At 37.4% G+C, this 12906-nt stretch overlaps 1 protein-coding gene across 1 annotated transcript in view; it reads right to left on the bottom strand.

Annotated features, from left to right (window-relative positions):
- Positions 1-2098: 2098 nt before the first annotated feature.
- DSG1 (desmoglein 1) overlaps positions 2099-12906 on the bottom strand; it is a 33086-nt gene continuing 22278 nt past the window's right edge. Inside the window, exons 12-15 of the mRNA XM_004606038.2 lie at positions 9001-9134; positions 8462-8534; positions 5511-5719; positions 2099-3184 (exon numbers count right to left, since the gene is read on the bottom strand). Of these exons, the coding sequence (XP_004606095.2) occupies positions 2099-3184; positions 5511-5719; positions 8462-8534; positions 9001-9134 (1502 nt within the window). The remainder of the gene's footprint in view (positions 3185-5510; positions 5720-8461; positions 8535-9000; positions 9135-12906) is intronic.

The raw sequence follows: 12906 nt of genomic DNA, 5'->3' as shown, positions 1-12906 counted from the left end.
CCTTTGATCAGAAATTATTCCATTCCCCTTAGTAATTAAGATTTAATTAATACTTATCTTTATTCCTTCAAGCTTTTGGACTCAGTCATACTCAGTACATTTTAATATATATTTTTGACTTTATTTCCATAAATATTTTCCCACACGACTGGAACCCAAAAAGGAGAAAGAGATAAAAGATGCCCTGTGAAAATCTTTATTTACACCTCTGCATTTTGACATGCAATAGACTCTCAAAATTTTACAGTACACAGAGTTAAAATAAGATGCATATTGTGGCTTGAAAATATTGATATCATCTGCTTCTAACAAATCAAAATAGCTCTAAGTATAAAAAAATCGCTCCTCAGCAAACTTTCACTATTGTTAGAATTGAAATTGAACAACTAATCTTTGATTTGGCAACTGGGAAATTTTAGTAATGAAAAGGAAAATCTTTAAGAGAGTTAGTCATGTCCAGTTTCATTTCAGTGGATCCATATAACGTTTAATTTTAGAGATGAAAAAAAATTCTCCTATTATGCAATAGTAAATTTACCTGTTGAGGAAGAGTTTGATTCTATTTAGAGATTTAAACCAGTTAACACTATATAGAAAACACACAGAAATTACATTTTATAAATAATACAGCTCTAAATTTTTATGCTAGAAAAATATATTACTAATAATTTGGTAACAGTCTATAAATTCAAGCACATATAAGCCAAGAGCTTATTGACAGTTCAAGTCTTTTGCGAAAGTTTAGTTCAGGGGTGAGATAGAGTAAGGAAATGTGGATGTTTAGCACAATTGCATTCTTGTTATCACAATATCATCAACTCTGTGGAAAGCTTCTAGTTGATCTTGTTTAAATAGTAGCAGAGGGTTATTTTTAAAAGCACTAAATTCAGTTAAACTAAGTGATATTATTTTACTGAACCTTTCTATTTTCCCATTCAACATTTTACATATTCTAAAAGCATTTTTAAAAATTCCCTTAAAAAAAACTTCCCCAAAGCATAACCATACTGCAGGCTTTTATTTTCACAACTCACCTTAAGTAAATCACTTTCACTTAAGAGATGTGTAATGGAAAGCTGGATAAAAATGAATAACAATTACTAAAACCACAATCTGTAAACATAATGCAGTTTCATCTGCTTTCCAGGAAGGTGACTTACAACTTCTGATAACTATGCCAGATGTATCCTTGACTAATTTTATTTTATTAGGTGAGAACCATAGTAGTAAAAGGGAAAATAGATGAGTGTGATAACCTGCAACCTTACGTATAGGCAATATGCATCAATATTGCATTTCCCACTAAACACAAATGAGAACCAGAAAAGTCCTCAAGTCTATAGGAATTTTAGCCGAAGCCCTTCTCAGGATTCAGGCTCAGACTACCAGTTTCCCAAAGCATAGCTGACCCCGATACCATGCTCTTATAGAGTTTCCCTTCTTAGCAAACACTTCCTAATTTGAGGTTTATTTTAAGTGCATTTATTAAGGTAGAAGTGCTTGGTGGGTTGACGACTTGGCTATGTGGTCAGAATCTTTAAAATAAAAAAAAAAAGACGTTAACTTTGGACTGAATGTGTGAAATTATCAGTGAATTTTCAGGTCATTTGGCACAATTTAAACCTAAATTTAAATTCTTTTGAAACAATCCAAATTCTTTCTACATACATGAGCATGTTGTTACATGTTCTTATTTGAATGTTGGCAAATTGAAGCAAAGCAAAAATAATTATTCTTATTGGCATCTTAAAGTCACTGATTTTTTTTTTTTTTGCGTGACCAAGTTTTGTTGATTCCATGTGCTGAAGATATGCGCCAGGCCACACAGAATCAAAGACCCAAAGGCCAGAGTCAAAAGGAGGCCTTCCTGAAGTTTCAATTCATGATCATAATTCCATTAGTATAAATATGAGAAAATTTACAAATGCTATGGAGAACTCTTCCCCCAAAGCACTGATATTGCCTATTTGTCCCATTTGCTTGGCAAATACCTTAGCATCTAGCTGTGATTCATAAATCACATTGCTAGGGTTTTTTATTTTTGGTGGGAATTGAATCTAAATTACAATTTCTGAGAAACAGAGTGCTGGATTCCTGGCTACTTGGTGTACTGGACTGTACTGTACTTTGTAATACGACTCCGGGCTGTGCTAGGAGAGGCTGATCCGACGGTCTGGCTAAAGTGATGGTCAGAGGAACTCCTCATGTGGCCAATGGTGGCTGTCCCACCCATGCTGCTGCTCATGCCCCCGCCTCCTCCCATACCACTTAACCCAATGCCACCACTGCTCATTCCAGCTCCACTCAGGCCACTACTGACACCCATGTTTGTGCTCATCATGCCACTGCTGACTGTGCCACTTCCTCCACTTATACCACCCTGGCCACTAATTCCAGTCATAGCCGCACCAGAAACTACCCTCTCTGTCACAATCACATTATGGGCATTTGATAAGTCGGGGTGCATACTCAGATTTCCCATCATGCCAGAAGTTGGTCGGATTACTCTTTCTGTCACTACTACATTGGATGAATCCCTAGGATCAGGGATAGTCAAAGAGGTGGGTAGACTTGAACCTGGAGCAATTACCCTTTCTGTCACTATCACATTTGATCCGTCTCTCAAGTCAGGCATATCTAACATTCCATGAAAATCAGCACCAGAGATTGGACCAACCACCCTCTCTGTTACCACCACATTTGATCCATGTCGATTATCATGAATGTGGACAGAGGGCTTCATAGTGCCAGAGGTGGTATAAGACTCGGTCACAGTGACATTACCATAGCTCAGAGGATCAGGAATTTGCATAGGATGCTGTACACCCGGTCCTGAGGGGTAACTCTCAGAAATTACTGTGGTAGTGCCAATATGTGGGGACATCGGTGGGTGTCCATTATACATGGGCTCTAGACCCTGCTGAGGGCACATCGGTTCAGTGTTGTCAGGTGGCCAAGTGGAATCTGGGTACGGATAGTCTTCAACTTCTTTTCCCAAACTGATATCTGCCAACTTCTTAAATTTGGGCCCAAGAGTATCCAAGAAGCTGTCATCGAAGTCTTCTCCAATGAAGCTACAGCAACCCACAGAACCAGCAGGCGACCCTACGCCTTCGATATCGTATATGAGCAAACAGTCATTGGATGGGCGTCCTTCATCTTCATCTGCATATGCATATGCTTTCTGAATTTGTAGAGCAAATAGGAAATAAGTTAGGAACACATATTAAATAACAATCATTGTTAGTTTATTTCCCATGACATTAACCAGAGAGGAAAAAAAATTCTATTTCCTACTGTGTCAAAAATCTATATATATATTGTCTTGAATTTACTTTTTGAAAATCTTATTTTGTTTCTTTTCTTTTCTTTGTTTTCCTCATTTTTGGTCCTTTGTGCTGAAAGCTTATTACCAACTCTGTATTCAGAGATCACTTCTACTGGTAATGAGGGTTGTATATATGTGGTGCCAGGAAGTAAACTCAGATTGGGTGTCTAAGACAAACACCCACTTCCTGTACCATCTCTCTGGCCCAATAAATTCTAGAATTTAAAGAAAAATATTTTAAACTTTTTCACAATGAAACGTTTTGATTATTGAAATTTATTGAACAAAAAATACAAGAAAAATAAAATAATTTTGTAATCAAGTTGAAAAGAGACACATAGAAATGTATCTTTTGAAGTACACAAAATTGTAGTTTTTAAAGCTACTTAAAAGTTCATTTGGATTCACTTGGGACTATGTTTTTCTTCCCTCAGATGGAGTGAATATTATGCTTCTGTGAAAATTCTTCAGTGTGGTTTTCAGTAAAATAATGAGAATTTCACTGTGAAAATGTCACTTTTGGATTCAAAATTAAAGATGACCAGGAACATTTTTTAGAAGTAGAATCTTCAGTTCAAAATGAAAGTATGTAGACAAGTGTATTTTTATTGCTTTTCAAAATACTGGATGGCAAACTTCTAGGTTTAGAATTAAAAACCCATTTACCGTAGGCCTACTCATTTCATAAAAATAATAGGAAAATTCTCTACTTTCCAGATACCTACTTGACAATAGAGTAATGAGAAAAATCAGATAAAATCTGTCTCTCACAAGTCTTACGTGGATAAGAAAGATCTGTTTGTTAGGAAAAGGTAAGAGCAGGATGGGTGATTTGATGGGATGCTCTCAGCTGGGATAGTCGAGATGGCAACATGTACAGTGAAGTTGATCAGAAATTGGAATGATCAAAAGAGCAGCGGATGTTGATAGGCTGCCCTATGCAAAAGGAACTGGAAATTCAAAAATTGTCTCACATACTTTTAATGAAGATAATAAAGATAACAGAGACATAGGAGCTATTGCTATGGATTGCAACAATAAGCTTGTCTTGTTTATTGCTACTAGAAAGGCCTTAACTAGTATTTTATTTAAAAATATTTGTCACTCTCTGAATGATTAGGGGGCTGGAGCAATAGTACATCGGGTAAGGCATTTGCCTTGCACTTGGCCAATCCGGGTTTGATTCCTAGCATCCCATGTGGTCCCCCGAGCACCGCCAGGGGTGATTCCTGAGTGCAGAGTCAGGAGTCAGCCCTGAGCATCGCTGGATGTGACCCAAAAAGCCAAAAAAAGAGATAAAAAAAACCAAAAACTCTCTGATTAGTAAAGGTAATAAAAGTACGTTAGATCAGAACACACAGAATGTCAATATCTTAAAGACAAGAATTTCTTAAAGCCTTGTGTAGTAAATAATACATAAGCAAAGGTAACTGTGTCTCTACATGGGCATGGAAAAATAAATTTTTGTGTTATTAAATGTTTTAGAGTAGAGTGCAGCTTGAATCCACTTTTAATGTAACTTACAAAATGCTTGTATTATAAAGCTAGAACCTAACTCAAGCATTTAAAGTTAGGTTCTAGCATAAACTAACATATGGAAAAGGCACTAAAAACAGTGATATAAAGTAGAAATTCTAACAACGTATCCAATTATTATCAAAGTACTCCAGAGATACAGATAAGTAAACAGCAATACTTTGGAGGAGAGGGAAAATTTCAAGAGTAAAACTTCAGAGAAGTATTGGTATTTTAACCAGAATAGGGAGCTGAGTGGAGGTTTGTGTGAGAGACAGAGAGTATGGAACGATAGCAGGATGGGCATAGCATGAGAGAAAGGTATGGAGGGCACTGAGCCCTGTGTGAATAACGTTAATTAAGATACTTGGCAAATGGGTCAGTGTTGAACAGCTACTGAAGACATAAGGGAAGAGAATGTCGGGTGCTGATAAGCCTTAAGGCTTTAGACAAAATGAACTGGGAACCACTGGTCATTTTAAACAGAGTGAAGTGCCCAGGTCAATTCAGGAATTACTAAACAGCAATACAGACTGTCAGACATAAAGATTATGTCTGGAAACCTAGTTAGAAGGTATCTGCCAAAGCCTCATTGGGGAAATAGGAGGAGCCTGGAGTCGAGAAGCGGGTCTAGAATGGAGAGAGAGGCTTTAACTAGAGACCTTACCTGACAGAAGTAACTTTCCATGAAGTTCATATTCAGACCTCCTTCTCTACATTCTCTCATAGAATTTCTTCTGAGTGTTCCAGAATAGTCTTGACATATATCAGGTGCTGCCGATGTTTTAACACCTTCGCTTAGCTCAAATCCAGTTGTTCTATCTCCTCCTCCTAAATCTTGCATTTCTCTGCCACAGTACTCATTTGTGTAAACTCCTAAAAAATTCAATCAAGTCAAATTTACTTTTGCTAATGTGTTATAGACTAAATAACTTACTATAACTATAATTTAATTTAAAAACTCTATTTTTAAATTAATTTAATTTTTGTGGGGAAGAATGAAGTGAAGGTGACACACACAAAAAGACTAGAATAGGAGCTGGAGGAATAGCACAGTGGATAGGGCGTTTGCCTTGCATGCGGCTGACCCAGGTTCGATTCCTAACATCCCATATGGTCCCCCAAGCACTGCCAAGAGTAATTCCTGAGTGCAAGAGCCAGGAGTAACCCCTGTGCATCACCGGGTATGACCCAAAAAGCAAATAAATAAATAAATAAATAAATACAATAGATATCTTATTGAGTTAAAGCAATTTGTTAATTATTAATCAGTTTTTATTTTTTTATTTTATTTTTTTTCAGAGAAAAATTATTTTTAATCAAAGTAGGCTTGTAATTATAAATAAATGTTATCAGAGTTACACTCACTTTGTGTTCAAAACATCTCTCATGATTAGGACTTTAATAAGAGTCGGTTTTTAACATTTTGATAAGGTTATATAATAATGTGTCAGGTGTGAAGAAAGTATTTATAAAGAAGCTAATTTGTAGTGTACAGAAGCGTGAATCTTTCTAACATTACAATTTTAAAATGCAGTTGGAAGTCATTCTGTTGTTGTCTGGCCACATTGGAATTCTGTAACAATTCTGTCAACTCCCCATAACTTCCAAGTACCAACCTCTGAGCCCTCCTTCCTACTAACGGGAAAAGAAAACAGTTACACAAAAGCTGCATTTTAAATCTCAAAATCTAGAGATCTAAAAAGATTTTCATGCAATATCACACCGCTTTCTGGATGTCTTTTAAATTTACCTGCACTGGGGTCCATCCCCCAGCTACAAAGTATCATCTTTGCAGATGCTTTCTTCTCCCAATGCAATTTTTCTCAAGGTAAGGGCTCCAGTAAGGTTTTTTCCCACCTTGCTTTTATTTGCGTTTTCTTTTTTAAATTTTTTTATTTTAATTTTTTTAAAAAAATTAATCAGTTTTTAAATTTTCTAATTGTTTATTGGGAGACTGCTTACTATATATTGTACTGGAAGAGCAGGGTATTATAGTAATTACAAAAACCTATTCTTTCAGAATTAGACTGAAGGAAATTGGAGAAAATAGCCAAAGTCTAAAAATTAAAAAAAATATAAAAATCTCAAGAAGATAATAAAACTCTCCTATAAGAATACATATAAGATAATAATACAAGTATTTAATTTGAAAATCTCATTCATAAAACTATCTCTCAGAAGTAGGATATTAAGAAATATAGTAAGGGAATAAAAAAAATGATCAAAGACAGTAGAATCTGAGAACTTGTCCACAGAACTGAATTTATCATGAAAGTGGGACAGGAGGGCATTGGAACAGTGGAGGGTGTGGTGTGGGAACAGCGTGTGCATGAAATTGTATCATTAACAGTATTTATATCACAGTGCCTAATATATATATATGTATAATATACACATAAACACACACACACACACACACACACACACACACACACACACCATTGTGCTGTTAGAAACAATAACCTTCCAGAGAATGTAAAACAGATTTTTACATTAAACAGAGAAGAGATTATGCTTATGTTTAGGGGAAATGTTTGCAAGGAGAACCCTGGATTTGTACTCAGATTGGAAGAGTGAGTAGAAAGTTGTTGCAGTTTTTGAGGTAGGTAGCATAAAATGATGGCCCACAACAATAATAGAAATACCAGTGTTGATGGTGTATTCTTATGGCTTTTCCATAAAGAAGATAATATTTTGATTTTAGGAAGTGTTTTGTTTCTTCTCCCCACACATTTATTACTTTGGTGTCTTCCATTGTGTTTGGCTCAAGGTTAGTTAAAGATATGTGCACTCATTGATGGAATATAAATTAATAAATAAAAGCAAATATGACCCATGATTACAATTCAATTCTTCCTTTCTGTTTAAGAGGTACCAATCAGGTCATCTCATGAGTCACTGTCACTGTCACTGCCTTCCCATTGTTCATCGATCTGCTCGAGTGGGCACCAGTAATGTCTCCATTGTGAGATTTAATACTGTTTCTGGCATATTGAATACGCCATGGGTAACTTGCTAGGCCGTGTGGGCGGGAGAGTCTCTGTAGCTTGTTAGGCTCTCTCTCCGAGAGGGGCAGAGGAATCCAACCCAGGTTGGCTTCGTGCAAGGCAAAAGCCCTGCCCACTGTGCTATCGCTCCAGCCCACCTCATAAGTCACTGTTACTGTTACTGTCATCCCATTGCTTATTGATTTACTTGAGCAGGCACTAGTAAAAGGAACAGTTTAAAATTTTTAATATAATTTGTAAGATAATATAGGGAAATAAGGCACTCACTTTCATGCTCTGTAGTGGCCATGACCTTGGTTTGAATTCCTGGCACCACCTATGGTTTCCTGAACACTCTCAGGGGTTACACCTGAGCACTAAGCCAGGAATAATTCTTGAGTACAGCTGGGTGTGGCCTAACTTCACCCCAATAAAAGAAAAATTATAAAGTAATAAAGACACAAGAGTAATTGTTGTAGATTTCACTTACTATATAATTTGAAAACTATTTAGTGGAAGAAAAATGATAGAAAAAAATTTTAAAAATAGATCATTGAAAATCAGTAAGATATACAAGAGAGAGAATGGAATTCTTTTAGTCATTAGAGCAGTTAAAATATTTTTTTACCTGAATTGTCAATGCATTCAATTAAATTTGCATTATCAGGAGGCATTTGTGGTACACAGATAGTGGTCAAATCCTAAAAGAAAAGACACATTTTCTCAATTGTTGATCTGTTTGTTCTCAGACTACCTTATATTTTCTAAAAGAACACTAAGAAACTTGAAATCCCTCTGAGGCCCAAATCTCATTTAGAAAGCCTGTTTTGGTTACTGCTATCTAATTTTGATGTGCCTTTGATTTTTCTCCATCTTCTCCATTAATTTTCCAGAGCAAGGAATAGCACAGACTGTGAGTGATTGCCAACATCTGGGTTCTCATGTCAAAGATCGAGTTTAGGGGCTGGAGCGATAGCACAGCGGGTAGGGCGTTTGCCTTGCCGACCCGGGTTCTAATCCCAGCATCCCATATGGTCCCCTGAGCACCGCCAGGGGTAATTCCTGAGTGAAGAGCCAGGAGTAACCCCTGTGCATCGCCGGGTGTGACCCAAAAACCAAAAAAAAAAAATCGAGTTTAGGTCTTTCCCATAATTTGATAGCACTTACCGTCATTTCAGGCTGTGGTCCTTCTAAAGCCCAGGGCTGAATTGCTCCTTCTGAACATTCTGGAACAGGTTCAAAGCCAGCTCCACCACCAGGGGCACCTCCACACTCACAGCACATCAGCAAAAATGGTACCACTAATAGTGAAAGGAGACAATATTGGAATTAGCAATGGGGCTGTGTGGAAACAAAGCAACCTATTATGTTTATGGTTAAATTTGAATTCCTAATGTAACAATGAGTCTAGTTTTTTTTATAAATGTTTCAGAAAATACACTGCATAGTGATATGAAAAAATCATTCTGATCTGCAATGTATTAGGCTATCATCAATTTTAGTTTGTCATATATTATTTATAGTAAGATATTATTATCCTTTAAAACAGATTCTTTGTAGATATTATTATATCACTAAAATGGATACCTTTCTGCTCTCACTACATAGGAAAATAGTAAAGGAGAGAAAAGGATAATTGGAGAGGTCAGACATTGGTCTATATGAGGTTATTTCTCTTTAAATGTCTATCTGTTTTGTGTTGGTTTTGGACCAAACCCCCTGGTGTATAAGGCTTACTCTTAGCTGTGTGCTCAGTGCTCAGTCCTAGCAGTACATGGTAGAGCATATGCAGTGCCAGGGATTGAATTGGGGTCAGCTGTGTACAAGGAAAGCGCCTTAACTCTGGACTATCTCTTCAATTCTGGATGTCTTTTTTTTTTTTTGAACTTGTGCACAATCAGAGAACATTACATTGATTAACAATGGCCCTTTCTGCTGATCAAGTGCATTTGTTTCATTCATAGATAAGCATTTCTAACAGAGAAAGACATAATATAATGCTGATAAATGATTCAAGTAGCTAGATTCCAAGGATATATAAATTTAAGATGTCAAGAAGGAAGAAAAGAAGAAAAAGAAGGGAATACGGTAACTGGAAAGAAGGTAGTTAAGCACAGTTATCAGGAAACATGGGAAGAAGGAAAGGAGAAAAGGAAGAAAAGAAAAGAAAAAAGAAAGAAGGAAGAAGAAAGAAAAGATAAAAGAGGAAATTGTCATGTGCTGAATTTTTATTATAAATACTCTAGATTTAGAAATAACGGGTTGAATATAGAGGTGTATCATTTTTCAATCTTGAATTAACTCTACTACCCAAGGGGAGGTACTGATATGAAAATATAATCTGAAATTTAAAATTTATAAAGGTTATATACTGCTTCTATGGTAGATAATCATCTACTGGGTACTTATTTTGTGTGTTTTTGTTTGTTTGTTTTTGTTGTTTTTGGGTCACACCTGGCGATGCACAGGGGTTACTCCTGGCTCTGCACTCAGGAATCACTCCTGGCGGTACTCAGGGGACCATATGGCATGCTGGGAATCGAACCCGGGTCGGCCGCGTGCAAGGCAAACGCCCTACCCACTGTGCTACTGCTCCAGCCCCTGGGTACTTATTTTGTAAAGTAATTTTAAAGTTTTAAAATATTGATGTTATGAATAAAAAATGGGCTGGAGTGATAGCACAGTGGGTAGGGCATTTGCCTTACATGAGGATGACCCAGGTTCGATTCCTCTGCTCCTCTCAGAGAACCTGGCAAGCTACCTGTAGCGTATTTGATATGCCAAAAACAGTAACAAGTCTCACAATGGAGATGTTACTGGTGCCCACTTGAGCAAATTGATGAGCAACGGGATAACGGTGATGACAGTGATACAGTGATGAATAAAATATGATATTAGAGAAATCATTTCTCATATATGTATTTCATGTTATATTCTCAAATCTGATATTTTTTTTTGCATTTTTTTAGGTTCATTCTTTAATCTTCTTTATTCTTTGACTGAAATTTTTATGATCATAATTTTAGTTTGTTATGAATTAATACGAACAAAATTCTATTGCTTAATATAAAAAGTTGTTTTTTAAGTATATTTTGATTTCTAGAAAAAGAGTTCCAGCGTTTAATTGTGTTATCAAAATGCCTAATCTTTTTCAATTAGGTAAATTTAATCTTGATCAAAAGTTTTTAAAAGGGTAAAATAATTATAGAAAGAAATAATGCAGTTTACTAAAATTTTAGTGTTGCTATATATTTTATGGCTGATAATGTGATAAGAAAAGTGATGTGATAAGAAAAGTAAAATTAGGGAAATATTTAGTATTTGTATTCTAATTTTATTTTTTGCTGAATATTTTAACTAGGGCTAGATCAATAGCACAGTGGGTAGGGTGTTTGCCTTCATGCGGCTGATCCGGGTTCGATCCCTCCATCCTTCTTGGAGAGTCAGGCAAGCTACCATGAGTATCTTGCCTGCACAGCAGAGCCTGGCAAGCTAACCACGGTGTATTTGATATACCACAAACAGTAACAACAGGTCTCACAATGCAGACGTTACTGGTGCCTGCTCGAGCAAATCAATGAGCTATGGGATGACAGTGATACAGTGATATTTTAAATAATGAATTAAATTATGAAGTCACTGTGACATTATGATTATACGATTCTATATTTTAAAATGGTAGTTCTTTTTTTGTTTAATTTCATTATTAAGCACAGAGTGCCACCTATATAATTCAGAGCTCCCCTATCCTCACAGATGTATCATCTAGCATATTTTCACTATAATTTGGTTTTTCATCTTTTTGGGTCACATTTGCTGGTGCTCATGGTTTACCCCTGGCTCTGTGCTCAAGGATTAGTCCTGGTAATACTTGGAGGACTGTAGGATAACATTGGTTTGCTCTTCCTCCCTGGCCTCGGGGAACCTGGGTTTGTTGAGCTCCCACAACCTGTCAATTACTTTTGCTTCCTCATCAGCCTCTGCTGACCTGCAAATATTGTTTTTCTCTTCTCCTTGATGTTCTTTGCATAGTTAGTTACTTCAGAGCAATTACTTTTTGTATGGACACAGGGAAACAGTTAAAAAGATAAACTTGTAACTTGGGAGTTAATTGACTCCAGAAAATATTACCTTCTGGACATCTGCTCTCTTGACTTAAGCCTCAGTTGTCCTCACCTCTCAGATCCCCCAAGGCAGGGTCCTGACGAGAGACTGGATGGACCCAGGGAAAGCAGTGAGCTACCTCGGCATTGAAATGGGCCTGGCCAAAGTGCCCTAATGCTTAACTATAAGTTAAAAGCATGGTCATGGGCAAATTCTGTATGATCCAAAAAGTAATAACTAGATTCGGATCCTGCTAGGGTCACAGGAATGATTAATCCAGCCTGAGCACTGTGTCTGAGTCAGTGGCGAGATGTCCCCAGGAGCGTCATCCTACAAGCCTTCTTGTGTCTATTACTGTGTCCATACAGAATGGCAAATATTAGGAAGGAGAATTAAGATGTTAATTAAGTTACAGGTCTAAGGAGAGGAGAAACATACCTTTAAGTGCTGTTTTGGCCTGGTGGGCTGGAGGTGGTCAGGAAAGCTTGAAAAACATGTTGATTGCGCTTCCCTGGGGGAGGCATGGTTTGGGAGGCATGGAGAGAAAAGAGGTGGTAAAAGTGCTGGCTGTGGAGAGGAGAGGGAGGTAGAGAGTTGGACAGAAGCAGAGTGGGAGCTGTGGGCAGAGCGAGAGACAGAGTTAGCGGGCGAGAGTTGAAGAGAGCATTGTGGAGTGAGTTAGACAGAGGGTTGGAGAGAGCTGAGAGAGAAAGTTGTGAGTTGGGGAGAGAGTTGTGTCCAGTGGTGGAGAGAGTTGTGGAGAGAGTTTGGGAGAGACGAGAATGGAATAAATGGCAACTAATCATCAACCAGCTTGGCCCTCATTCCTCCTTCGTCGGCCCAAGGCAACGGCCGTCCTGGGTGGGGATGCGGTTTGAGAGCACCGAACATGGGCAGCGAGAGAGAGCTACCCAGAGAGCCCGAGAACATCCGTTAATATGTGAGCACTCCTAGCGTCACTGGGACAAG

The sequence above is a fragment of the Sorex araneus genome, chromosome 2 (genome assembly GCF_027595985.1).
Source record: "Sorex araneus isolate mSorAra2 chromosome 2, mSorAra2.pri, whole genome shotgun sequence".
Lineage (NCBI taxonomy): Eukaryota > Metazoa > Chordata > Mammalia > Eulipotyphla > Soricidae > Sorex > Sorex araneus.
The sequence above is the reverse complement of the archived record's forward strand: the minus strand, read 5'-3'. Positions and strand labels throughout refer to the sequence as shown.